At 54.7% G+C, this 23,467-nt stretch overlaps 2 protein-coding genes across 2 annotated transcripts; one reads left to right on the forward strand and one right to left on the reverse strand.

The window, feature by feature from the left end:
• On the forward strand, positions 1-18,376 carry Tead2 (TEA domain transcription factor 2). Its single transcript, XM_051174195.1, has 12 exons — positions 1-62; positions 1,492-1,729; positions 2,231-2,295; positions 3,765-3,827; positions 5,464-5,571; positions 5,669-5,727; positions 8,244-8,308; positions 10,063-10,211; positions 13,746-13,919; positions 16,311-16,472; positions 17,022-17,174; positions 17,738-18,376. The coding sequence occupies exons 2-12, from the start codon at positions 1,498-1,500 to the stop codon at positions 17,849-17,851; spliced, it is 1,344 nt and encodes a 447-aa protein (XP_051030152.1). The 5' UTR covers positions 1-62; positions 1,492-1,497; the 3' UTR covers positions 17,852-18,376.
• On the reverse strand, positions 18,365-23,467 carry Cd37 (CD37 molecule). Its single transcript, XM_051174194.1, has 9 exons — positions 23,278-23,467; positions 22,983-23,057; positions 22,805-22,877; positions 21,894-22,018; positions 21,739-21,813; positions 20,825-20,929; positions 20,167-20,403; positions 19,365-19,448; positions 18,365-18,698 (listed from the first exon to the last, which is right to left on the reverse strand). The coding sequence occupies exons 1-9, from the start codon at positions 23,338-23,340 to the stop codon at positions 18,621-18,623; spliced, it is 915 nt and encodes a 304-aa protein (XP_051030151.1). The 5' UTR covers positions 23,341-23,467; the 3' UTR covers positions 18,365-18,620.

Raw genomic sequence — 23,467 nt, forward strand, 5'->3', positions numbered from 1 at the left:
TCCCGGCAACTTTCTCCCGGTCTTGCCCCGCCCGCCCGCGGCTCCCCTGCCCAGGCCGGGAGGTAGGAAGGCGCCGGCGGGAATCGGGGTCCTGCTTGGGGTGTGTGGGTTGGGGTGGGGAGTTACGCGCGATGAGGTGAGGTGCGTGTTCCTGGGACCGCGTGGGAATTACCCGCCGCTCTCTTTCTGCCTTGGGGCCCGAGTTCGCGCCGGGATGCAGCCGTAGTGTGGAGCTGGAACTTTCTCGCAGTTAGCGGCCTGGGGATGGTCTGCGGCAGGGGGAGCGCGCGGGCTGGCCGGGGGCTGCAGACTCAGGGCGTGGGAGCCGAGGGCCGCGGCTGTCCGCTTGGTGCGAGGTGCACGCCTCCCGGGCCATCCTTTCTGCAAGTGTCCGCCCTGAGAGCATGTGGCCCCTTATGGAGCAGAGCAGGCGCGGGGGTGGCCGGGGGAGCGCACGAGGCCCCGTGGACCTCCGTCCGTGGCTCTTCTGAGGCTTGGGGACCCAGCAGGACGTTAGGGATGTTTGTCGTGCCCGACTCGCCTGTCTCTTTGTCTGGCCACATGGGCTGGGTGGGGATTTCAGCCTACGGGGGTCCTGAACGTCGCTGCCACACTGGGCTGGGCCTGGGGGTCTTTGTTCGCTTAACCCCCACCTGGTCGAGGGTCCAGAGGAGGGGATGGGACTCAGAACTTGGGGAGCCTGGGAAAGTTCTGGAAGACATGGGAGCTCCAGGGAGGCGGGCTCGGACAGTCTGGGAAAAGTTTTCCCTGTTCCTGGCCTCCGGAAAGTCGACGGGAACTTGGGTTGGAGCCGAGCCCAGGGGGCGGGGGCGGGGCCGTGGAGGCTGCTCGCGCTCAGGCCCCGCCCCCGGTAAGGGCCGTGGGGAACTGGGGGAGGGGATGCCTGGGCTCTTTGTTCTGGCCTCCAGATGGCTGGACCACTGAGTCCCTAGGCCTGGGGCTTGGTGGGCGTCCTAGCCCCAGCTCCGCCCGGCTCTGTGGTTGCTTTCAGGTCTCAGCCACCAAGCCACGACCGTTCCCTCTTTCCCGGTGCCTGTCTGGGTCGCTTGTCCCTGGATCTCTGTCCCCTCTGTCCCTGGATCTCTGTCCCCTCTGTCCCTGGATCTTGAACACAGCCTCTCTTTTTCCAGCAGCTGCTGCCCCTTCTTAGCACCTGTTCCTTAGTGGGACTGGAGGTTCTCACTCCTGGCAACCAACCAGACTCTGGTTAGTTGGATCGGTGATCCAAACGCAGCTTTGGTCCACATGGCCTCGGGCACCACTCCGAGGCGGTCAGGTGACTTCAGTCCAAAGCTGCTACCTCCGAAAGCTCAGGGGAAGGACAGCCTCCCAGATCCCAGGCTTAGGTTTCTCCTCCCTCAGACCCCGGGGTCTAGGCTCCAACGCAGAAGCCCAGGCCTAGCTTTCTCCCTCAGTCAGGGCTGCCTTGTTCTTGGACACCATATATAGTGCTGACCTTTGTCTCTGCAGGCCCAGATGGGGGAACCCCGGACTGGGGCCCCCCTGGATGATGGCGGGGGCTGGACGGGCAGTGAGGGAGGCAGCGAGGAGGGCGCTGGAGGCAGTGAGGGTGTCGGAGGTGATGGGGGCCCTGACGCAGAGGGTGTGTGGAGCCCCGACATCGAGCAGAGTTTTCAAGAGGCCCTGGCCATATACCCTCCCTGTGGCCGTCGCAAGATCATCCTGTCAGATGAGGGCAAGATGTATGGTGAGTCCCCTGTGGTGCCCTGACCCCAGTGAGAAAAATCACACTAACTAACGTGTCCGGAGTCCAGTCAGCGGTGGTGGTACATACCTCAAGAGTTCAGGGTCATCCTGCTGAGCTCTACATTAGTCCCATTTGTATAAGAACCTGTCTCAAAATAGTAAAAATGAGGTTGGGTGGTGTGGTGGCACACACTTTTAGTCCCAGTACTCTGGAGGCAGAGGCAAGTGAGCCGGTCTCTGCAACTTCGAAGCCAGCCTGATCTACGTAGTGAGTTCTAGAACAGGCAGGGTGATGTAGAAAGACCAATGTCAAGGGAAAAAGTCATTTGTTGGAGGCAATGTCGTTAGTATGTGGCTGAGCTGGTGCCCCCCTGGCTGAGGAGTCCCTCGACCTGTGTGGCTGTAGTTGAGTGAGGATTGCTGCCTTGCATCCTTCATCCCTGTCTTCTGTAGCAGGAAGCTCTGCTAATAGCTTTGCTCTTTTCTGTTCTGACTCCTCCAGGCCGGAATGAACTCATTGCTCGTTACATCAAGCTGAGGACAGGGAAGACTAGAACTCGCAAACAGGTCTCAAGACACGCTGGGGCTTTGGTGTGGGCTGAGTACTTCCTGAGGGTCATTTTCACGTGCTGGTTCAGCTTCCAGGCACATGTGCTTCATGTGATTAAAAAAGAAATGAAAAGCTTGTGTATGTGTGGGGTATCATGCATGTGTATGCGTGAAGCTTGTATGTGTGTGGGGATCCATGCATGTGTGTGCATGAAGCTTATGTGTGTGGGGATCCATGTGTGTGTTTTTGAATCTTGTATTTGTGGGGGGGCTATCTGTGCATGTGTGCATGAAGCTTGTATGTATGTAGGAGGGATCTATGCATGTGCGTGCATGAAGCTTGTATGTGTGTAGGAGGGATCTATGCATGTGTGTGCATAAAGCTTGTATGTGTGTGGGGATCTATGCGTGTGTGTGCATGAAGCTTATGTGTGTGTATCCATGCGTGCATGCGTGTGTGTGTGTGTGTGTGTGTGTGTGTGTATGAAGCTTGTATGTGTGTGGGAATCCTTGCATGTGTGTGCATGAAGCTTGTATGTGTGTGTGTGTATTTATGCATGTGTATCTATGAAGCTTGTGTGTGGATCCATGCGTGTGCGTGTGTGTGTGTGTGTGCGCGTGCGTGTGCATGAGCGTGTAGAGGTCAGTGGATGGCCTCAGGTCTCCTAGTAGCTGTCCACTGCTTTGAGACTGGGCCTTTAACTGGCCCTGAGCTTGCTGATTTGACCAGACTACGTAGCCAACAAGTGCCAGTCTGCCCCTGTCTGCACCCACTGCTGGGGTTGTAAGTTTATGTGGTTTGAGCTGACACCCTAATGCATGAGGGGCAAGCTTTACCCTGAACTCTGGCCCCTGTTTCATGTGATGTTCCCTATGTTGCTGGCTTCCCAGATATTTCTGGAAAATGTTTATCTTATGTGCCTGTGAAATGGCTCCGTGAGGAGTAAAGGGGCTCCCTGCTAAGCCTGACCTGAGCTTAGCCCTGGGACCCACATGACTGGAGAAGCAAGTCCTGCAGCTCTTCCTCTGACCTCTTCTGTGCACCATGGTACTCTGGAACCCACCCACATGCATAAAGTGTAATACGAAAAAATTTTAAGTTCATTTTTTTATTGCATGTCTCTGTGTGTGTGTGTAGCCATGTGCCATGGTGTACCTGTAGAAATCAGCAGACAACATCCAGGAATAGGCTCTCTCCGTCTACTGTGTAGGTCTCAGGGATGGAACTTGGAACGCCAGGCTGGGTGCCAAGTGCCTTTACCTGCTGAGCCATCTTGTCGGAGCTGACAATTCTGCAGGAGGGTTATTACAAAAGGGGCTCAGAGAGAGCCTGAGAGCCCGAGAAGGGAGGACAGGAGGCCTGGACAGAGGCCACACTTCCACTCCTGCAGACAGCCTTTGGCCTCAGGCTCCTCCTCTGGAGAGCAACATGTGCAGCCACAGGGGAGTGGACAGAGACGGTTCAAATCCGCTTCTCACCATTCCAGGTCTCAAGTCACATCCAGGTGTTGGCTCGAAGGAAATCGAGAGAAATTCAGTCCAAGCTGAAGGTAAGGATAAAGGCAGGTAGGGAGGCTAGGTGGGGATAGGGAGAGGGAGGGAGGGGGGTGACAGGGAAGGAGAAAGGGTACAGAGACAGAGAGAGCTCGATAGAGACGGGGACCAATAGAGAAAGGGACAGAGACACATGGGGAGATCCAGAGAGACCCCCAAGAGATGGGGGGATACACACAGAAAAAGATAGGGTTACCCACACCGATGGGACACACACACACGGACACACACGGACACACACACGGACACACACACACACAACCCACACCACACACACACACACAGACCCAGAGAGATGGGGACACACACACAACCCACCACACACACACACACACACACACACAACCCACACCACACACACACACACAGACCCAGAGAGATGGGGACACACACACAACCCACCACACACACACACACACACACACACAACCCACACCACACACACACACACAGACCCAGAGAGATGGGGACACACACACAACCCACCACACACACACACACACACACACACACAGATGGACACACACAGACTCAGAGGGAGAGAGAGAAACACAGAAACATGGAGGTGGGAGTAGACAGACCCAGAGACAGAGAGACAGACAGACACACACACGCGCGCGCGCGCACACACACACACACACGCACGCACGCACGCGTCCACAGAGGGAATGGGAAGACAGAAAGAGATCGATCCGGGGAGCCAGAGACCCTGAGGGGTGAGGGCTGGCCTGCAGGCCTGTCCATGAAGTGGCTGATAGGCTGCCTCTCTCTGCTATGCTAGTCCTTCCCTTCCTCTGTCCCGCTCGCCTCCCTTGGCCTGCGTGTATGCTGTGAGAGACTGGACCTCTCGTCTCCGCCGTGAGTGCCCTGTGCCCTCCGGCACGAATCCCCATCACTGTTTCTTTGTGTGTGATTTTTCTTCTGGCCTTGATTATTTCCTGTTTTGTTCTGTTTATGTTTTTGTGCCCGGGTTTCTCTTTGTAGCTTTAGCCGTCCTTGGCTGTCCTGGAACTCACTCTGGTCCCAAACTCAGAGACCCACCTGCCTCTGCCTCCCCAACGCTGGGATTAAGGCCAGCTTACTTCCTGTTCTTTTACTCAGAAATGGTCCCTTCCTTTTCTGCAGGTTGCAACCTCAGGTTCTGGTCTCTCTGTATTTTCTCAGTCCCTTCTGTGTTCTGTATGGAATACGAAACACCCCCTTCCTGTTCCCGGGGGCCTTGAAAGTCTCATTTCCTGTAGCCTAGGCATCGGGAAACACTGTCTAGCCGTTTCATGACTTAGAAAACCCGTTAGTATCTTATCCTGGCCTTGCAAACCTTTCTCCCTGTGAGGTAAGATGCAGCCGACATTCTCTGCTCCGTGCTGACTCAGGGTGGAGTTCCAGTGCTAAAGAAGGTGAAGTACAGCCTGCAGTTCCTAAGTCAGGGTTTCTGTCTTCCCTTGGCGCCTCCTCCACCCCTGAGCCTCACACGCTCCCTTCCTGAGGAGACCAGAAGGGGTGGGTGGGGAGCTGACCTCTCTCTGACCCTGTATCACATGTTCCTTCGTCTTCTACCCTGGCCTGACATTACCCCACACTGGCTGTCTTGGCTAGAACTCCCCACTCACCTGGACCTCAATCTTTCCCCAGGACCAAGTCTCCAAGGACAAAGCATTCCAGACGATGGCTACCATGTCTTCAGCACAGCTCATCTCTGCACCGTCCCTTCAGGCCAAGCTGGGTCCTTCTGGCCCTCAGGTGGCCTGGGTTGGGAACTGTGGAGATCTGGGATGGAAGGATGGGTCTGTAATGGCCGACAGGGGATGTCTGATCCTCATCTGTGTCTCCTCTTTAGACCACTGAGCTTTTCCAGTTCTGGTCAGGGAGCTCTGGGTCACCGTGGAATGTTCCAGAGTGAGTACTTTGTGTCCCCACCTACACCCATTTTGGACATAGATTCTGAAGCCATACCATATGGCTTTGAAGTCTAGCCCTGCACTTTGCTGGCCAAGGTGTTAGTGGAGGTGATCCCTTCTAAGCTTAGGGCCCCCTTGCCTCATCTCTTAAAAGGGATGGATGTACACGGAGAAAATGGCTCCTAAATGAGGACATCAGTCCCATAGGCTACTGGAGGAACATGTGGCTAAGGCATCATGGGAAGGCAGTTGTTGGGTGAACTTCTCCTGGCAGGGATGAATGAGTTCCAATGGATCACCTTGGGATGTAGGGGCCCCAGAGGATCATGAGAAGGCAGTTGTAGACCTTGAGGCCCCTATAAGAGACAAAGTAAGTCATAAAGTCTTGCAGGATATGGACACAGATGGTCCTGGAAGAGACAAGAAGGGCCTAGAGGCTTTTGGAGATGGAGGAAGTTGTGAGGCTCCTTGGAGAGATAGGGGACCCCTAAGTCTTATGAGAAGGGATGTTAAGGCTCAAGGACAATGAAGGGTTCCTAAGAAGCTGTGGGAAGATAATAATAGACCTAGAGGCTTCTAGGAAGGATGCCTGGGTCTCAGAGGATCATGGGAGGGCAGTTATAGACTGGGGATTCCTGGAAGGGCCTGTGTGTGCCCTTGGAATGCCTGTGAAGGCTCGTTTCCAGACTCCTAAGGTGGTTCTGGGGGCCTGAGTGGGGGAGGGTTACTTCACTTTTTCCTACTTGAGAGGGAGAACATGAATATCAGGAGTACCTGGAGTGACCTCAGCTCGGGGACCCTGGGCACTGAGGGAGCAGCCCGGCCTGGCTGGATGCCGGTGGCTGTGAGGGTGACATGGGAGATGAGATGGTGGGTGGTGGGATGCAGTCCCCGGGGACATGGGAAAGATGAGGAGTCCCCGGGGACTGCAGGTGTGCTGCAGTGGCTGGGCGCTGGCAAGCCCATAGTCCAGTGGGGGAGACCAGTCTCACTAGACTGCCGCTTTCAGAGACACAGCATGCAAGTGTGTGCAGCGTTGTGAGGAACCACCGTGGGTTTTATGGTGAGGGAGAAAGTTCTGGGGTTTTCTATGAGGTTAGGGTTTAGCCAGAGGAAGGTGGGGGGTGGGAGTATTCTAGGCAGATAAACAACACCTGCAAGGCTCACAGGCAGGAAGCTGAGGTGAGCTTCTGCTATGACAGAGGCCTGTGTCAAGCAGCCGGGACACTGGGTATTTACTGAACGCCTACTAAGTGCCTGGATACGCTCTTATTGAGGAACAAGGTAGAAAGCTGTAATCTTCCTGAACCTATTAAGTGTAAAGTAAGAAAAATTTTTATTTGAGGAATTGGGTTCATTCCAGGGCCTTGTGCTTGCTGGTCAAGTGTTCTACCACTGGGGCCCATCTCTAGCTTTTGTTTTCGTTTGTTTGAGACAGGCTGTCAGCTCTGGAGCCCAGAATAGACCCCCCTGCTTCATCCCCCGGTATCCATGATGTTGACTGTGCTACCATACCCACTAAGGCTCTGCTTTAGAAAGCCGGGTGGGTCTCCAGGGGCACCGCCATTTGAGTGAGGGCTGGAGGAGAGGAGATCATGGCATTTGGGGAAATCTATTGAAGTACAGATTTGACAGCAGGGAAGAGGAGACCCTGCTGTCTCGACTAGAGAGACTCGACTAGAACGTCCCTGGGGTTTGTCTTTCTCATCTTGGTCTGTTGACCCTTGACCTCTTCTGACCTCTGGCCTCTCGGTCTCCTGACCATCATAGCCAGGGCTGCATAATGAGGCTCTGTTTCAGGAACAAAAGAATCAAATTTACTGAAAAGTTCCATTTCTCAGGCATGTCAGCCAGACTAGTGCTGAGTGGCAGTGTGGCCAGTGGCCAACATTTCTATCACATAGGACAGGGTAGTGGTTCGTTCCTGTCATCCCAACACTCTAGAGGTTGAGGCAGAAGGATCTGACGATCCAGGCCAGCCTGGGCTACACAGGAAGCTGCTGCAGCAAAACCCAGGAACTAGGGGTGCCGCTCAATGGTAGAGTCCCTGCCTAGAATGCCCCAGTGAGGGGCTGGGGCGTGGCTCAGCGGTAGAGCCCCTGCCTAGAATCCCCCAGTGAGGGGCTGGGGATGTGGTTCAATGGTAGAGCCCTTGCCTAGAATCCCTCAGTGAGGGGCTAGGGGCGTGGCTCAGTGGTAGAGCCCCTGCCTAGAATCCCCCAGTGAGGGGCTGGGGATGTGGCTCAGTGGTAGAGCTCCTGTCTAGGGTCCCCCAGTGAGGGGGTGTTGGTCTGTGGAGCCCATGCCTAGCATACTTGAAGCACTAGGCTCAATTCCAGTGTTGCCAAAACAACAGAAATGTTGGTCCTCATGGTTGGGAGTCCAGGCTTTATGCACCCTGGCTGTTTGGCTTCGGGCAGGTCAGTTGATTTCCACCTCGGGGCCATGTGGGAATGCTAGCAATCCTTGCACCCATGTGCATTCCACTGTACTGAGGTTCCCTTTGTCCTACAGCGTGAAGCCCTTCTCGCAGACACCGATCTCCGTGTTGCTGACTCCCCCATCCACAGACCTGCCAGGTGAGAGCCGGCTCTGCTGCTCATCTCAGCTGGGTACAGCCGAATGGTCAAAACTTCAATTAGCTGAAACAAAAGGAATTTACAGATAGAGCGGTGGCCTCAGCAGGACTGGATCTAGCAGCTCAGTGTCGACATGAGGGATGCTTCCATGTGTTTTCCTCAGCGGCAGCCCAGAACTCTGCCCCAGTATGACCACAGAGTAGCGGGAGCAGGAAGCTGAAGGCTCACATCTTTTATTTATTTTTCAAGACAGGATTTCTCTATCCCTGTCTGTCCTGGGACTCAACCTGTAGAACAGGCCAGCCTCAAACTCTCAGAGATCAATCAGCCTGCGTCTGCCTCCCGAGTGCTGGGATTAAAGGCTGCTATGCCCAGCCTGTGGGCTTACATCTTGAATCACAAGCTTAGAGCCGAGAGCACAAACCGAGAATGATGTAGGGCTTTGAAACCTCAGAGACCACTCACTCCCAGTGACAAACTTTCTGGCAAGGCCGTCCCTCCTAAGCCTACCCACACAGCACCGTGAGCCACAGCTCATGCAAGCCACCACACACCGCACATTAAAAATGTCTCAGTGCAAGTATTAGTGCTGCTCACATTCCTTACAGTGGCTGTGCCATAAACTACCAGCAGCCCAGCTCCTGAGGTTGTAGCCTGGGGGGGTGGCTCTGTTCCCCCAGACAATGGCTCTGTTGCTGCCACGAAAGGAAGTTTTAACTAAATCTCTTTCCTTATAATAAAGCTTGAGGCTCAAAAGGTAGGGCGAAAAGTTGTGAGCTCAGAGAATTAGAATAGCAACTGGCTAACTTTCTCCCTTAGCTGATGTCCTGGAAGCCTCTCCTTCCACACAGCCCCAACTAAAAACCTCACAGCTCAGGAACTCCCTGTTACCCCCTGTTAACTAGTTGCTAACCCCGCCTTTGTGCTTAGGTTAATTTGATTTAATTAATTCAAATGCAACACATCTTTACATGGTTAAACAAATGCAGGATAGGCAGATGGGACTAAATAAATAAATATTCCATAACACAGCAGACCATCCAGATTGATTCAAGGAAAAGTAAAGGCTTTATAGATCCCAGCTAACACAAGCTGTAGAGGTTTGCCAGCTCAGTCACGCCAGGCCGGGTGTCTCTGGAGGTCACTTGGCCTCTGCCGCATTGTGCCAACTTGGCTGCTGCGACTCTCCCATGTCCCTTGCAAGCCGGACTTGGTCAGCGCCAAAGCTTTCTTCCCAAATTTTGCCTCTTGATTTCTTTTCTGGTACATTCCCTCTAACACACTGGCAAAGACTGGATGGGTCACCTTTAGCTGCATGAGAGCCCAGAGGAAAGATTGAGCTTATCCTGTGTATTGAGTGATTGGCTTGCATGTGTGCTCGTGTGCTCGTGTGCCTAGTGGCCCTGGAGGCAGAAGACAGTGGGCTGCATTCCCTGGAACTGGGGTAACACACTCATTGTGAATCCCGGTCTTTGAAATAGCACCCGGGGCGCTTAACAGCTGAGCCCTCTCCAGCGCCCTTCTCCACCTTATTTTTCTTTTTCGAGACAGCTTCATGTATCCCAGGGTGGAATTTGCTTTGTGGCTGAGTATGACTTACGACTCACGCTCCTGCCTCCACCTCCCAAGTGCTAGGATGGTGTGTGCTCCTATTGCGAGGTGCTCGGGGACGGGACCGCAGCTCTAAGTGGGGGTGGCCAAGAGAAAACAGTCCATCCATCATTGTGAGCAGTTCTTCTTTCTTGTCTTTCAAGGGTACGAGCCGCCCCCAGCCCTCTCGCCCCTGCCTCTGCCTGCTCCTGCCCCGTCTCCCCCCGCCTGGCAGGCTCGGGCCCTGGGCACTGCACGCCTGCAGCTGGTGGAGTTCTCAGCTTTTGTGGAGCCACCGGATGCAGTTGACTCGGTGAGTGAAGCCTGGGGTGGTTGCTAGGTGACGCTGGGACGCAAAGGGAGAGAAGCCGGCAGCAGCCGCCCCCGCAGAGCAGAGCACGTTCAGGCAGCCTGCGCGGCTCCCTGTGTGGTGTGAAGTGTGTCTACCTTGTGTTTTAAGATAGTCTGTCACTGGGCTTGAACTTACCCAGTAGCCCCCGCTGGCTGAGCAGTGAACCCAGGGATACACCTGTCTGCTCCTCAAAGGCGTTGAAATTGCAGGCTCATGGTGCCAAGCCTGTTATTAAAGTGTTCTGGGAATTGAAGGCAGATCATTCATTCATTCATTCATTCATTCATTCATTCACTCACTCATTCATCTAATAGCGAAGTCCTACTGTTTGACAGGCTTTGCAATAATACGCTAAGGACCTGGAAGAAGTGCCACATTGTAAACGGAAGGCTTTTCTCTGTCTAGCTGGGTTCCATTTGTCCTGGTTCTCTCTGCCCACCAGGTTACCAAAGCCACTTATAACCACTCAGAGACTTAATAATTGCTTGGCCAATGGCTTAGGCTTATTAATTAGCTAGCTCTCTCTTATAAATCAACCCATTTCTACTATTCTGCATATCACCACGTGGTTATAGTTTACCAGGGCCTTTCCATCTCGCTTCCCTGCTGTGGCTACATGGCATCTCCTCATTCTGTGTTCCTTTCCCCTGTCTCGTCGTCCTTCAGATTTCCCGCCTAGCTAAATTCTGCCTGTCCGCTGGCCAAAACAGCTTTACCCACCAACCAACAGAAGCAACACATTTGCAGCATACACAAAGACATCCCGCATCAGCAGAGTTCTACTTTTCTGCGATTTGTTTATTGTTAAGGTGGGTCTCACTCTGTAGCTCAGGCTGGCCTTGAACTTACTTTCTCAGCTTCCTGAGGGCTGGCGTGACAAGCACGCACCACAGTGCCCAGCTTTTCATGTGAGTTCTCAGCAGGCATGCTGAACACGTGTTGCTCCGGTGGATCAGGACCTGGCCCTTGCCATTTTGTGGCTCTGCCATTTTCTAGAGTTACAGAGTCTCCTGGGTTCCCTGCACCCAGCCAGCAGCTGGAGGAAGAGAGAGTACAGGATTTCCTGTGCCCAGGCTTGAATGAGGCAACTCAGGGCTCTCTGTTTCCCACTGGCTAGGTCGTAGTCATGTGCTCACACCTAACTGCAGAGGCCTGGGAAGTGTATGTAGGTCACCGCACGCAGTGTCTCCGCGGTCACACTCATGTCATCCATCAGGTTGTCAAGGTTACTGACAAGGGTGATGCTGGTAAGACTCCCATGGCAGGTCTGTGACCCCAGAACCCTGGATCCTGGAGCAGCGTTACTTTCAGTCGAGGCTGGGATTTTAGCTCAGCTGGCAGAGTACGACATGTGTGAATTTCTGAGTTCCATCCCCAGGTTTGCACAAGCGGTTCTTGTGCGATCTCAACACCCCGAAGGTGGAGGCAGGGGGATTAGAGGCCAAGCAAAAAACACACAAGACACAGTCTCAACAAAACAAAATGGCCAAGCATGCCTTTAACCCAACATGTGGGAGGCAGAGGCAGAGGCAGAAGGATCTCTGAGAATTGGAGGCCAGCCTGGTCTACATAGAGAGAGTTCCAGGTCAGCCAGGGGGTATAGAGAGCTATACCCAAAAGCTAAAAACAACTTTGCTCTATAATAGTGAGTTCAAAGCCAGCATGAGCTACAGAAAGTTACCCTGTCTCAAAAGCCAGGAAGAGGAGCCGGGCATGGTGGCACACAGATTTAACCAATCCCAGCCCTTGGGAGGCAGAGGCAGGCAGAACTGAGTTCCAGGCCGGTAGAGCTACAGAGTGAGACCCTAGTACAAAACAACAAATGAACAGCAACAATAAAAACAAAACCCCAAACAAACTCCCAATCCCATGACACACACACAAAACAAAACTGAAAACCAAACACAATGCCCACAGCGGAACGGAAGTGCCCACATTCCAGCTGCTCCTAGAGCTCCTGCGCCGTCCGAGCCTTTGTCTGTATGCTTCCGTTATCCCTCCTGCCTGGCACCCCTGCCTGCCTTCCCCACAGCCTGGGACAGGCCTTCTCTGGGTCTTGACATGAGTGACTGCGGCTTAATTTCCTCCTGAGACTTTCCTAAGCCTTCTGCTAAAAAGTACCATGTGCCATCTTTTTATTTGAGTTTTTAAGTGTGTGTCTGTGTCTGTGTGTTGCAAGGTGCCCAAAGAGGCCAGAAGAGAGCATGCAGTCCCCGTATGGTGTGTGCCCTCATACCTGGCTCATGCAGTCCGTTTCCTATGCTCACCAGGATATTTTCATAGCATAAATGATCCCTGACATTTCTATTCTATTATCTGTGAGTTGATTTATGCTTCACTTCTCTGGGGAAACTGAACTCTGCAAATTCAGGGACTTAGTGGCCTTTTAGCCCCAGGACCAAGACCAGTACTAGCATACAACCAGCCTATGTAGTGTTGTTGGTTTCCTTTTGTTTACTCTTAGCCTCTTCTCTCTTTGGGGGCCTGCTACCCAGCTCCCACATAAATGAAGACTTATTCTTTCTTATAAATGCCCAGCCTTAGGTTGACTTGTTTCTAGCCAGCTTTCCTTAGTTTAAATTATCCAGTCTACCTTTTGCCTCTGGGCTTTCTTTATACTTTCCTACCTCTTACCCTGTGGCATGCTGTGTAGCTGGGTGGCTGGTCCCAATGTCTTCCTCTCTTCCTTTTTTTTTTTTTTTTTTCTTGCTCCTCTTCTACCAGATTTCTCCTCCTGTCCATTCCCTCTGCCTGCTGCCACCCCCCCCCCCTTTCCTGCCTTGCTATTGACTGCTCAGATCTTTATTAGACCAGTTGGGTGTTTTAGACAGGCAAAGTAAGACAGCTTCTCAGAGTTGAACAAATGCGGCATAAAAGAATGTAACGTAGCTGGGCGGTGGTGGTGCACACCTTTAATCCCAGCACTGGGGAGGCAGAGGCAGGCGGGTCTCAGTGAGTTCCAGGACAGCCAGGACTACTATGCAGAGAAACCCTGTCTCAAAAAAAAAAACCAAATAAATAAAAAGAATGCAGCACATGTTTGCATCATTAAACAAATATTCCACAGCATAAACAAAAGTAACACATCTTTAACAAATATTCTACAACATGTCTAGTTCTTGCATATATAGAGGGAGCTAGTGAAGTCTTCCCTGAAAAGACATGCATGAGTTGGGTTTTGAGGGTTGTGTAGGAGTTTACTGGGAGCAGCATTGTAAATTGCAGGAACAGAAATGGATTTTTCAAGGAAATGAATGACAACATGGTGGGAGTTGGTGATGTTGCCAAAAGGAGGGCAGGCACTGGATTCCGGGGACCGCGTTGGCTCTGGAGTTGCGAGTGTGATGAAAAATGTTGATGAGGCTAGACCAGAGGATGGGAGAGGTTGAGATATGAGCAGGTTGGGACAGTGTGGGCAAAGAAGGAATGGGCAGATTGGTGGGGCCACAGAGCGGGGTGTGGTCCGTGTCCCCTCACCCTGTCGCCCCTCTGCAGTTCCAGAGGCACCTGTTTGTCCACATCAGTCAGCAGTGTCCCAGTCCCGGAGCACCGCCCCTGGAGAGCGTGGACGTTCGGCAGATCTATGACAAGTTCCCTGAGAAAAAGGGCGGCCTCCGGGAGCTCTATGACCGAGGGCCACCCCATGCCTTTTTCCTGGTCAAGTTCTGGGTGAGTGTTCCAAGTCACGGCACTGCCAGCCAGTCAGTCCCAAGGACGGTCTTGGGTCTTTCGGAGCTGGCCACCCACATGCCAAATAAATCCCACACAGTCTGCTTACCTTTACATTCCCAGCCTTAGCTTGGCCTGTTTCCTTAACTTAAATGATCCTCTCTGGGCTTTTTCCTTCTCCTACTTTGTGTATTTTGCTTTCACTGTTTCTGCCTTGCTTTTCTGAGACAGGGTTTCTTTGTTCTTTGTCCTGGAACTCACAGAGCTCGCCTGCCTCTGCCTCCTGCGTGCTGGGATTAAAGGTGCGCGCCACCACGGCCATTACTCTCACCCATGGGTGGCTGGCCCCTGCCACCCTCCTCTCCTTTTTCCTTCTCTTCCTCCCCTCCCAGATCTCTCCTATTTATTTTCCCTGCCTGCTGCCCCTGCCTACCGTTCCTCCTGCCTTGCTATTGGTCATTCAGCTCTTTATTAGGCCTATCAGCTGTTTTAGGCAGGCACAGTAACACGCTTCACAGAGGTAAACAAATGCAACGTGAAAGAATGCCATGCACCTTTGCATCATTACATGTCCCACAGCATAAACAAATGGAACTCATCGTAAGGTAATTACGACACAACACTATGGGAGAGTTTGTAGGCTGGATGCCATTGCTTTCAAAGGCCTGCTCTGGGATGAGTTGACTGTCTGCGGATCTTGGGGACATGGAGGGCTGTCAGTGGCCAGCTGTGGCTGAGAGCGTGTCTTTCTTAGGCCCATCTGGTTTGGTGTCCAGCTGCCTGACTGGCACTGACAAGCTCAGGGCCTTTGCTCCTGGAGGGAAGTCCACAGGGGAGTTTAGTCTGGTTTCCCTGGGTATCTGGTTATAAAGCTTTGTGAGCCTTGTATCATGGTACATGCCTGTCATTCCAATGACAAGAGTCTGAGGCAGGAGAATCCAGAGTTCAAGGATAGCCTACACTGCTTAGAGAGACCTTAGCTCAAACCAAACCAAACCAAACATAAATAAAGGGGAATGGAGTTAAGGGCACTTCCGGGGGACCCAGGTTCAATTCCCAGCACCCTCTTCTGGCCTCTCAGGGCACTGCACACGTGTGGTGCTCAGACATACATGCAGCAGAACACTCGGCATATAAAATAAAAGTTAAAAAAAAAAAAAATCTTGAAAAAAGAAAACACAACCCCAAGCTCTCTGGGTGGAGGTCTGAATGGCTCTGAGTGGGTTGCTGCAGGCTCCCAATGTTAGGGCTTCAGGGGCTCCTCCCGCTCTTGACGGCGTGGGGAGGCAGCTGCTAAGGCCTTCCTCCTCGGCTGTTCAGGAACTTGCTCTGGAGACCAGCCTGCCTCCAGCTCTGAGTGCTGGGACTAACGGTGTGTGCCACCACACGTGGCTGAGACCTTTTTGAGACCAACTTACAGTCCTCTTGCCTCAGCCTCCCAAATGCTGGGGTCCCAGCTGTGGGTACCATGGCCACAGGCGGAGGGATTTGCCCTGCCTTAAAGTGTCCTGTTGCTGGGGTGGTGGGTGGAGTCAGGACAGCAGGGAGCTGGCGCCGCTTTCGAGCTTGCCCTGCCTGGCTAGCATTTGGATGGTAGGCACAGAGGCATTCCTGAGAAACTGTGGAAGGGAAGCAGAGAGAGTTTCTAGGGGGAGCCTGGCTCTGCTGATAGTGGGGAGTCAACCCATTTATTTTCACGGCCAGTGGGGAGCAGGGGGGATGGGAGGGTGTGGCACCCTCGCCAGTTGCTGGGAGTAACTCGCCTGCTAGTAACTAGGCCTTGTCGGAAGCTAAAGTCCTTCTTTCCTCCCTCCATTTTGTTAGCCTCAACTACTTTTTTTTGTTGTTGTCCCCCCATTTTAAGACATGGTCTTGCCGGGCGGTGGTGGCGCACGCCTTTAATCCCAGCACTCTAGAGGCAGAGGCAGGTGGGTCTCTGTGAGTTTGAGACCAGCATGGTCTACAAGAGCGAGTTCCAGAACAGCCTCCAAAGCCACAGAAAAACCCTGTCTCAAAAAAAAAAAAAAAAAAAAAAAAAAACAAAACATGGTTTTTCCTTGTATGCAAACCACGCTGGTCTCAAACTCACAATCCTCCTGCATCAAGCCTCCCAAGTGCTGGCATTAGAAGCCTGCGCTATTATGTCTAGCTCTAGAGTTGGGTTCTCTGGCCCTGGGTTCATAGAGAGTCAGGATTGTCCTGGGGACCCTGCTTCTCTAGTCCTCCTGGAACTGTGGACGGGTCTTCTGCAGAGCTCGGCCAGCTCATGCTGACTGGGGAGAGATGGAGTGGGGGTTAGCAAGTGGGTGCAGTTCAGGGAGCCAGGCTCTAGGTCGCCGTTTGTTGGGTCCCCCCCCCCACTCATCTGTGCCTGTCCATCTTGTCCCTCAGGCGGACCTGAACTGGGGCCCAAGCGGTGAAGAGGCAGGGACCGGTGGAGGCGGCGGCGGCTTCTATGGAGTGAGCAGCCAATATGAGAGCCGGGAGCTCATGACGCTTACCTGCTCCTCCAAGGTCTGCTCCTTCGGCAAGCAAGTGGTGGAGAAGGTGGAGGTGAGGCCCAGGGCTGGGGACACCGGCATGTGGGCGCGTGTGAGGTCGGGCCGCCTGGAATTAACTCCAAAGAAGGCTGAGGGCGTTTAGTTGGTAGAATGCTTGCCCCGTACCATGTAGATCAATCATCAGGGGTTTCAAGTCTGTCCTCAGCTACATGATAACTTCCAGGCTAGTCTGGGCTACATGAGACCCTGTCTCAAACAAAACAGGAATAAGCAACTAAAAGTCATAGCTAGGGCTCATTTCAAGGGTTGAAAGGTGTAGACATTGAATCCACAAGACCAAAAAGGTTCTTAAGGGTGTGGTAAGAGAGGGCGTCATACTTGAGGGACCCTGGAGACTTGAGGACTCGAGCTCAGCTCGGAGATACTATGGGGGTATTTGGAAGTTACAGGGTATCAGGCCATGCCTCTGAGGACACTTGCAGCTTCGGAGGCCCCGCATCGGACACCCAGGGGCTCAGGTCTAAAGGCAGGGTGCTTTGGGGACTCCGGCTGGTTCCTAGGGTGGCTGCCCTTTCTCTCAGCCACTGTTCCCCACTTGCAGACGGAGCGGGCCCAGCTGGAGGATGGGCGCTTTGTGTACCGCCTGCTGCGCTCTCCCATGTGTGAGTACCTGGTTAACTTCCTGCACAAGCTGCGCCAGCTGCCTGAACGCTACATGATGAACAGTGTCTTAGAGAACTTCACCATCCTCCAGGTGACACACTGGGACCGGCGGGCAGGACCTTAGCCAACCCTCAGCCTCTAGGGCTCCACAGCAGGCCTTAGCCAGGCAGTGTGGAGCCAAAGATGAGCTCCCTTCCTCCAGGACACGATGGGGTGGGGCACTCTCTGCAGGGATGTGGGGTCACCTGCCCCCATCTTCACTAGGGCAGCTGCAGATACTGCAGCTTCCAGGCATCTGGCTCACCCGAGGGGCCACGAGCTGAAGGACACGCCTTTCATTTGGGGGTTGTACTAATAGGACCTGCTGACCCTTTCGCCTGTGGTGTAGTGGAGACCCCTTTTCTCAGGAACGTGATACGATAGGGAGGCCCCTCCCTGCCAACTCTCAGCCTAGGGGGTGACCCCTTTGCCCAAGGAACCTGACCTACAGGGTAACCCTTCTACCTGGGGTATACACAGCCTGGCAGCTTCCCTTTTCTTAGGAGGTGGGAAGAGGCCAGAGGTGTCCTTGAAAGCTAGGGGTGGGCAGGACAGTCCCACCACACACCCACCCTACACCACCCCCGCCACAGCATAAGCCTGTCCTCTTGGCAGGTGGTGACGAACAGGGACACTCAGGAGCTGCTGCTGTGCACTGCCTACGTCTTCGAGGTCTCCACCAGCGAGCGCGGAGCCCAGCACCACATCTACCGCCTGGTCAGGGACTGACGGGCCCCATCGCTGATTTTCCGCAGAACACCCGCTTCCCAGGAAGGACCCTTTGGCTCTCCCTGTGCCCCTCATTTGGAGAGGGGGCCATGATAAAGGCCTGGTCGCAGAAGCAGGAGCTACGGCGCTGGCTCCTATTACAGGGGACCCCAAAACTTGGTTGTTGAACTGAATGAGCTGACTCTGAGATTAGTCCTCACAGGGAGAACGGAGCCAGGCTGTGTGGGGGATGCTACTCATTGCCTTGTACCTTCCTGTCCACCCACCCCCATGTCTGCCTCTCCCCCACATCCTTTCTCTGATCTGGGATGTCCCGGCTGGGGGCAAAGTGAAGTGGAGGCTGGGTTTTTTTTTTTAATATAAGGAGATATTTATACACAGTGTTAAGGATGTAATGTTGTCTCAGCTAGGCAGCAGGGTGGGACTTCCTAATCTCGTCCCCGTTCTAAGTGAGCCACAGACCTTCCTTTCCCCAAGAGTGATGGTTTATGTTCCCGAAGGAGAATAAAGCTATTTTTACCAAAACGAAGGGGATTTATTTGAGGTGTCATGTGGGAGGTGGCAGACAGATGGAGTGGGGAGAAAGGGATGGGGGAGGGATCTCGGGACACAGGCCCTGGTCCCTTGGCGGAAGTAAAAGCTGTCTGTAAGGGCAGACACCAGGGTCCGCAGACATGGAGTCCTGAGTCACCAGGCTCAGTCTAGACCAGCCAGGAAACAAACACTTCCTGGCTGCATGGAGGTGCGTGGGTGCTGTTGGGGCTGGGGGCTAGCGGTACCGGGCCAGCCTGTTGTAGACGTGGTCCAGATTTCTACACAGGAATATGGAGAGCGTCATAAAGCCGAGCTGCAGGGAAAGGAGATGCTTCAGGGTGGTACCCGGAGGGGGAGGCCAGAAGTGGGCGAACATAGGAGCTTGGAGTGATTGGCAGCGCTCAGAGTGGCAGTCTGGGAAGGAGGAAGCTCAGAGGCAAGCCTTTATTCTGGAGGCTCGGTGGTCTCCGCCTGTGTCCCGACCTCCACCTCAGCGCCCGCGCTATCGGTCTCAGGAGGCTCCTCGTCTGCATCCCACAACGGCCAGGGCCCCAGAGCCATGGGTAGCTTGCCTTGTGCCTTGTCCCCCAATGTGGGGCAGACACCCGCCATGCCCCAACTGCCCCATGGGGTGCTGCTGCGTCCACTGCTGCTGCTAAGCCCGCCCCAGCGCCCGCCGCTGCCCTCAGCGCTCAGCCCCTGGGTCGGGCTGGAACCGTGGGCTCCCGGCAGCGGCAGCACCGGCTCTCGGCTGAGCGCTCTACGATGTAGCTGCAGGCACAGCGCCATCTCGCTCACCTGCGGGAGAGGGGAGGGGGCAGCGCAGCCGTGCGGCCAAGAGTTTGCTGAAGCCAGGTCTCCGCCCCATCCCAAGTTAGTGCCCAGATAGAGAAAGCAACCGCTAAGCAGGCGCGTTTCTTCGGCAACGGGCAAACACCTATAGATGGGCCAATTACTGGTGGGGGCGGGGCCAAGTCACCTCAACAAGACCGACTCCCAGACAGATTCCCACAATGGAGATGAGATTATTGTGCAGCCACTTCCGGAGGCTCTGCGCGCAGCCCTGGGGATGCAGGAAATATGTAAAGGCGGTGTTGCTTCTGGAACTCACCCTCAAACCCCGGGGGCCCTCACTCGGGTCCTCTTTCAGGTCTTATCCAAGGTGTGCTCCGAGCCAAGGTCCCAGGGCTCCGCCTGTCACCCAGGGTTCCCCCCCTTTCGTCCCTACATTTTTAGTGGCCCCGCCCCGTCCGGCTCACGCTGCACGGGCGTCCCGATACTGCGCCTCGGAAGAGGCCACGCCCACTAATAAGGGCCTGCCCTGTTGGGCGCGGTCTTTACTTGTAACCTCCCCCTCCCAAACCCCGCCTCCTGATGCCGGCCTCCTGATGACTTAGGCCTGAATCACATCAGAGGGCCCCAACCCTCCCTGGCCCCACCTACCTTTCCGCGCTGCACTCTTTGTTTTGTTTTGATTTTTTTTTTTTTTCCGAGACAGGGTTTCTCTGTATTGCTTTGGAGCCTGTCCCGGAACTAGCTCTGTAGACCAGGCTGGCCTCGAACTCAGAGATCCGCCTGCCTCTGCCTCCCGCGTGCTGGGATCAAAGGCGTGCATCCACGCCAGTGTGGGCCACACTCACCTCCGGGGGTCCCGCCCCTTCTGTCTTGCTTCCTCCTCCCCTCCTGAGGCCACGCCTCCGCTCTAGCCGCACCCTCCCAGCAGAGGCTCCGCCCCCGAAGCCCCGCCCCAGCAAGGCCCCACCCCGTGGGGCCTGTCCCACCTCGCGGTAGATGTGGGCTCTTGCTGGGAGAGCGCAGAGGTCCGCTGTCTGTCTCAGTCTGGCTCGCGGCCCCAGCCGGCTAAGCTGGGAGAAGAAGAGCTTGTCAAAGCCGGACGAGTCATTGGTGGCCGTGGAGTTGTAGCAGGAGCAGGGCACCAAGAGCTCCTCCGAATGGTTCCCTCTCAGCGTGCGCGCGCTGATCCAGTCCCGCGGAGAGTGCCAGCCGCAGCAGCGCAGCTGCGGGGAGCGGGGGCAGAGTCAGGGCCGGTGCACGGGTGTGGGGGTGCAGCCAGGCCTGGCAGCCGGGTAGGGATGACGGGTGTGTGAGTGGCAGTGGGCTGGGGAGCATCAGTGAGCCCGAGATGGTGGCTGGTGTGAGTCTGACTTGGGGTGGGTGGAGCCGGACTACACGCCCCTAGGGGCGGGAATCCCTCGCGTAGAAATCTTAGGGCTGGGGTAGGACACCGCCAGGGTCTAGGGTCTGGAGATTTAGTTCCATGGAGGCAGAGACTCTGTCACCTGGGGAGGGGGCGTGGCTGGCGCGAGAACGAGGGAACGGGTGACCTGCGGCCACGCGGGGGCAGAGGCTGCTTAATGTCAGAACTATGTTAGAACCTGGAGTGTTAACTGTCCGAAACAAGAGGTGTAATGAGCTCACCTGGAACTGTGCGTAGTCCCAGCTCTCTTCAGCCGCGGTCTCATCCGGGTTCGCGCGGTAGCTGTGGATCGTCTGCAACACCAACTCTTGAACCCTTCGCTCCAGCTGACAGGGTGTCGGTGAGGGTAAAATGAGTCGCCCCACACATGGGGTTCACCCCAGGAGCCCAACTTAGCCACCCTTCCTGAACCACTGGCTCCCTCAGAATCTCAGAAGTGATTTTAAGGGTCTTCAGGCATTTAGAGACGACAGGGTTTCTCTGTGTTGCCCTGCCTGTCCTGGAACTCAGATTGTAGACCAGGCTGGCCTCGAACTCAAAGAGAGCCACCTGCCTCTGGAGTGCTGGGATTAAACATACACTGCCGCCGCCAACGGGTTTTTAAATTATTTTGGAATAAAATAATTCAATAAAAGTATCTTCTTGTGACCCACACTGATCTGGAACTCCTGATTTTCCTGATTCTAACTTGAGTGCTGGAATTACAGGCACTAAGGGTTGGATACCAGGCAAGCACAGCTGAGTAAATGCTGTATTGAGTAGAAGTCAGTTCGGGTCTGCCTCTGTCCCCACCCTCCTCTCTCCAGTCCCTCTATGTAACCATGGCTATCCTAGAAAGAGTTGTATCGACCAAGCTGGCCTCACAGAGATCTGCTTGCCTCTTCCTCCAGAGTACTGGGGTTAAAGATGTGTGCCAACATATACGGCCCTTCTTTTTTTTTTTTTTTAACACGTTGTGTTGCCCAGGCTAGCTTTAGCCTATGAGTCTCGGGGACCACATGCAACTGGACACCAGCTTTCCCTTCCTGTGTGCCTCTGCCCCTCCGTGCCTTCCTGACTGTGAATGGGTGTTCTGTGGCTCTCCATTCCTGCCCCTCAGCCTCCACAATTTGGATACCAGTGTGGGCAAACTCACCCGGATCCGCTGAGTGGAGATGAGGATCCCCAGGGTGATCTGTGTGGCAAACAGGAGCAGCAGCATCCCAAAATACTGAGTGGAGAGGGGGGTGACAAGATGAGAGGAGGCCTTTGAAGGGCAGGACAGCATTGGTGTTGAGGGGTGTCACTCACCAGGCCCAGAAGACAACGGAGCTCCTTCAGAGCCCCCACACAACCCAGGAGGGCCAGGGCCATGGTGAGGACACCCGACACAGCCAGGACCTTGGACCAGGTCTGCAGTGGCACGAAGGACAAGCCTGGGGTGGTAAAAGGCAGTGAGGGTGGGCTGGGAAGTAGCTGCTTCACTTGGCCACGCAGGCAGAGCCCTATCTCTTGGGTTCCTGTGCCTCTGGATCTGCCTGGCCTCTGTCTCTGGCCCACCCTGAGCTGGGTTTTCTCCCTTTGAGATTCTCCTCTGGTTTTGGTCCCTGATCCTTGCTCCGGACTTCTCCTGTTGAGACGGGGCTTCTCTGCGTAGCCCGCGGAGTGTTGGGACTACAGGCGCGTCAAGCCGCTGCCTGGCCGAGTTGCTATGGTTTTGATGCCCCTTCAGCAGTCATTTTCTTGTTATTACTCTTGTTTCTGCTATTCCCCGCTGGGCAGACACCCATCCATCGAGAGACTTCCCTCCTGTGGACCTCAAGAAGGGAGGGTCTGTGAGCCCCAGTCCGAGATATGTGACACAAGAAGTATTTGAGAAATGTCTACCGTTCTGCTATTATTGTTTGTAACCAGGTCCTCACGTTGTTGCGTTCGGCCTTGACTTAGGAGCTCATATAGCCCAGCCAGGCCTCCAACCCTGGCCTTGAGCCCTGATCCTCTGGCTCTCAGGGATGGTAGGCGCACACCACCACATGCCGTTTCCATGTCCTATTTGCCAGGGAAGGCACAGGACAGAGGCACGGTGGCAGTGGCCAGTGGGGCACTAGACCTGGGCCCTGTCTGGGAAGCTGGCAAAGCTGAGGGCCTCTGTGGCAGAGAGAGATGGCTCTGGGTCAGGTCCACCCCGGGAAGACCCTCCCCTACTGCCCAGCCCCCCTCACCCACAAAGGACACGAAGCTGGTCTTGTCAATGAGAATCCAGGTGCCAAAGCAGAAAATCAGGCCGCCTAGTACCTAGGAGAAGAAAAGAGAGTGAGGACTACGGCCACAGGGGCCACAGGGGCCACAGGGGCCACAGGGGCCACGGGACCCTGGCTGGGGAGCCATGGAAGCACTCACAAAGAAGAAGAGGTTGAAAACGAAGAGGAAGTACTTGACGAGGCTGAGGCAACTCTCCTGGGCTGACATCTTCACCTAGATGGGGAGCGACCCAGTCAAGGAATCCAGACCGAAGAGTTAGTGGCCACAGGGGGTGGGGGTAATGGTCGGAGAAGGAGTGAGACTAAGAGGAGGCACAAAGGAAGAGGACAGAGAAAGAGGAAGTCCCGGGGTGGGGCTCCACCCAGCCCTCTTCAGTTAGCGACTGTCAGCTGGGTCCCCATCTGCATGAGTGCCCTGGGGCGCGCGGCAGTACCTGAGGGTCCTTGGAATATGTGGGCACCAGGGACACGATGGGTGGCTCCTCGCAGGTGTCCATGGCTCAGGGAGGATGCGCAGGGGCTCCTGAATGACTTGCACGCAGTTCTCTGCCCTGGGACATTAGGGCTCTCTCCGCAGAGGCCAACCTCACAGACACTCTGACCTCACTGTTCACTGGCTCCGCC

Source organism: Phodopus roborovskii, unplaced genomic scaffold (assembly GCF_943737965.1).
Source record: "Phodopus roborovskii unplaced genomic scaffold, PHOROB, whole genome shotgun sequence".
Classification (NCBI taxonomy): domain Eukaryota; kingdom Metazoa; phylum Chordata; class Mammalia; order Rodentia; family Cricetidae; genus Phodopus; species Phodopus roborovskii.

Excerpts from the sequence above, each read along its gene's own strand:
- Cd37 (XM_051174194.1), bottom strand. The coding sequence starts at position 23,340 with ATGGACACCTGCGAGGAGCCACCCATCGTGTCCCTGGTGCCCACATAT. Across the intron at positions 21,814-21,893 it reads TCCGTTGTCTTCTGGGCCTG|TATTTTGGGATGCTGCTGCT; the intron begins GTGAGTGACACC and ends CTCTCCACTCAG. Across the intron at positions 19,449-20,166 it reads GAGCCCACATCTACCGCGAG|GGCTGCGCGCAGAGCCTCCG; the intron begins GTGGGACAGGCC and ends CTGCATCCCCAG.
- Tead2 (XM_051174195.1), top strand. The coding sequence starts at position 1,498 with ATGGGGGAACCCCGGACTGGGGCCCCCCTGGATGATGGCGGGGGCTGG. Across the intron at positions 10,212-13,745 it reads CACCGGATGCAGTTGACTCG|TTCCAGAGGCACCTGTTTGT; the intron begins GTGAGTGAAGCC and ends GCCCCTCTGCAG. Across the intron at positions 17,175-17,737 it reads AGAACTTCACCATCCTCCAG|GTGGTGACGAACAGGGACAC; the intron begins GTGACACACTGG and ends TCCTCTTGGCAG.